The following is a 1,692-nucleotide window of genomic DNA, read 5'->3' on the forward strand; positions in this document are numbered from 1 at the left end:
ACAGTAATATTGACGAACGGCTAAACACACCATAGATGGGCCTGGTTTCAGCAACTAGCGCCTCAGCTTCACCCACTTCCCGCCTTTTTGCCATTTTCGATTATCCGGGAGTGATGCACGGTGACGTGCGACCAAGATGGCGGCGGCAGCTCCGCCCACTTTAGGCTTCAAAAAATGCCCTTCTGAACCCTACGAGTGACGTCACGGACACTACGTCCATGTTTTTTTTACGGTCTATGCTCTCTCCTCTCACTCAAAGTATGTGTGCACTTGCAAAGAAAAAATAATCACTTCTTCCGAAGTTTACGTGAATAAAATAGCCAATTGACAACCTTACTTACTGGAGTTCCACAACTGCGTGTCATAAAAAAGGAAAGCATTTGGACCAAAGCACTGCCAGGCAAGGGAGTGAGAAACTCGATGTTTCTAAACTTAAAACGCATTTTTGCCGTTTGCATTTGTGTTGTTTTACTATTGTATTGTCCCCCTCGGGATTTCCGCCTATGTTCACAGTAAAAAATAAACACTCACAAATCACGTTATTTAAAAGTAATCAGTACTAAGACAAATAACGGTATTTCCTTTCATTTGAAACATACAGAAAAATATTGTGCCACCAAGGCTTTTAAAGATAATATAGGTGGCTCTTAAAAGAGCCTTTGGGTTCGTGGATCAACTGAAGCTCTATTTGGAGCTGGTGTATTTGGTGACGGCCTTGGTGCCCTCAGACACGGCGTGTTTGGCCAGCTCTCCGGGCAGCAGCAGACGCACGGCGGTCTGGATCTCTCTCGAGGTGATGGTGGAGCGCTTGTTGTAGTGAGCGAGACGAGACGACTCACCGGCGATGCGCTCGAAGATGTCGTTAACGAAAGAGTTCATGATGCCCATCGCCTTGGAGGAGATCCCGGTGTCAGGATGAACCTGCTTCAGCACTTTGTACACGTAGATAGCGTAGCTCTCCTTCCTGGACTTTCTGCGCTTCTTTCCTCCTTTCGCTGCGGTCTTAGTGACGGCCTTATTGGAGCCCTTCTTGGCAGCGGACTTCGCTGGTTCAGGCATAATGCTGTTGCGTGATCAAACCTCACGAGACAATGATTAGAATGAGCGAGACAGAGGCATTTATTCACTAATCTATGCTAATTATCAAAGAGATATGGACGCTTCTGATTGCGTGTTTTCCAGACTAAACCCATAAACTCATATGTGATTGGACAACTTGAAGTATCACGAGCGGAAGGAGGGCCAATCACAGGCTGTGACGTGATAGCCCCGCCCACCGCTCCAAGTTTGAACGACATCAGCCCACGTGACTAAGTTTCCTTTGTTTCAATTCCCGCTCTTTTTGTTATTTATATTCTATTCAAGAAAACAAACCCGTCTCAAATATCACACAGGATAAATATTAAAGAGTGTAATTTATATACATATAAAAAAATAAAACCGTATAAACCCACTGAGCTCATTTGGAGAAAGGACAGCAATACCTAGACACTTTTTATTCTCTTGTTGTTCTGCCAATTTAACTGCTCAAACTTGAGATTGTGTTTTCTCTTAATTTTATAAACAACTTTAATTCAAAGGAAGGCTAAACAAGCAAAAGAAAATGCCATGTAAAAAAAGAAAATAAAAGATTACCTCATTGTGTGCGCCTCTGACAGCAATATATAACGTTAAGCGAGCTCTAAATATGAG

At 43.4% G+C, this 1,692-nt stretch overlaps 1 protein-coding gene across 1 annotated transcript; it reads right to left on the bottom strand.

Annotated features, from left to right (window-relative positions):
• Positions 1-469: 469 nt before the first annotated feature.
• On the bottom strand, positions 470-1,104 carry LOC107738483 (histone H2B-like). Its single transcript, XM_016550241.1, has one exon. The coding sequence runs from the start codon at positions 1,057-1,059 to the stop codon at positions 685-687; it is 375 nt and encodes a 124-aa protein (XP_016405727.1). The 5' UTR covers positions 1,060-1,104; the 3' UTR covers positions 470-684.
• Positions 1,105-1,692: the final 588 nt, after the last annotated feature.

The sequence above is a fragment of the Sinocyclocheilus rhinocerous genome, unplaced genomic scaffold (assembly GCF_001515625.1).
Source record: "Sinocyclocheilus rhinocerous isolate Xijiao unplaced genomic scaffold, SAMN03320098_v1.1 scaffold9375, whole genome shotgun sequence".
In the NCBI taxonomy this organism is placed as follows: domain Eukaryota; kingdom Metazoa; phylum Chordata; class Actinopteri; order Cypriniformes; family Cyprinidae; genus Sinocyclocheilus; species Sinocyclocheilus rhinocerous.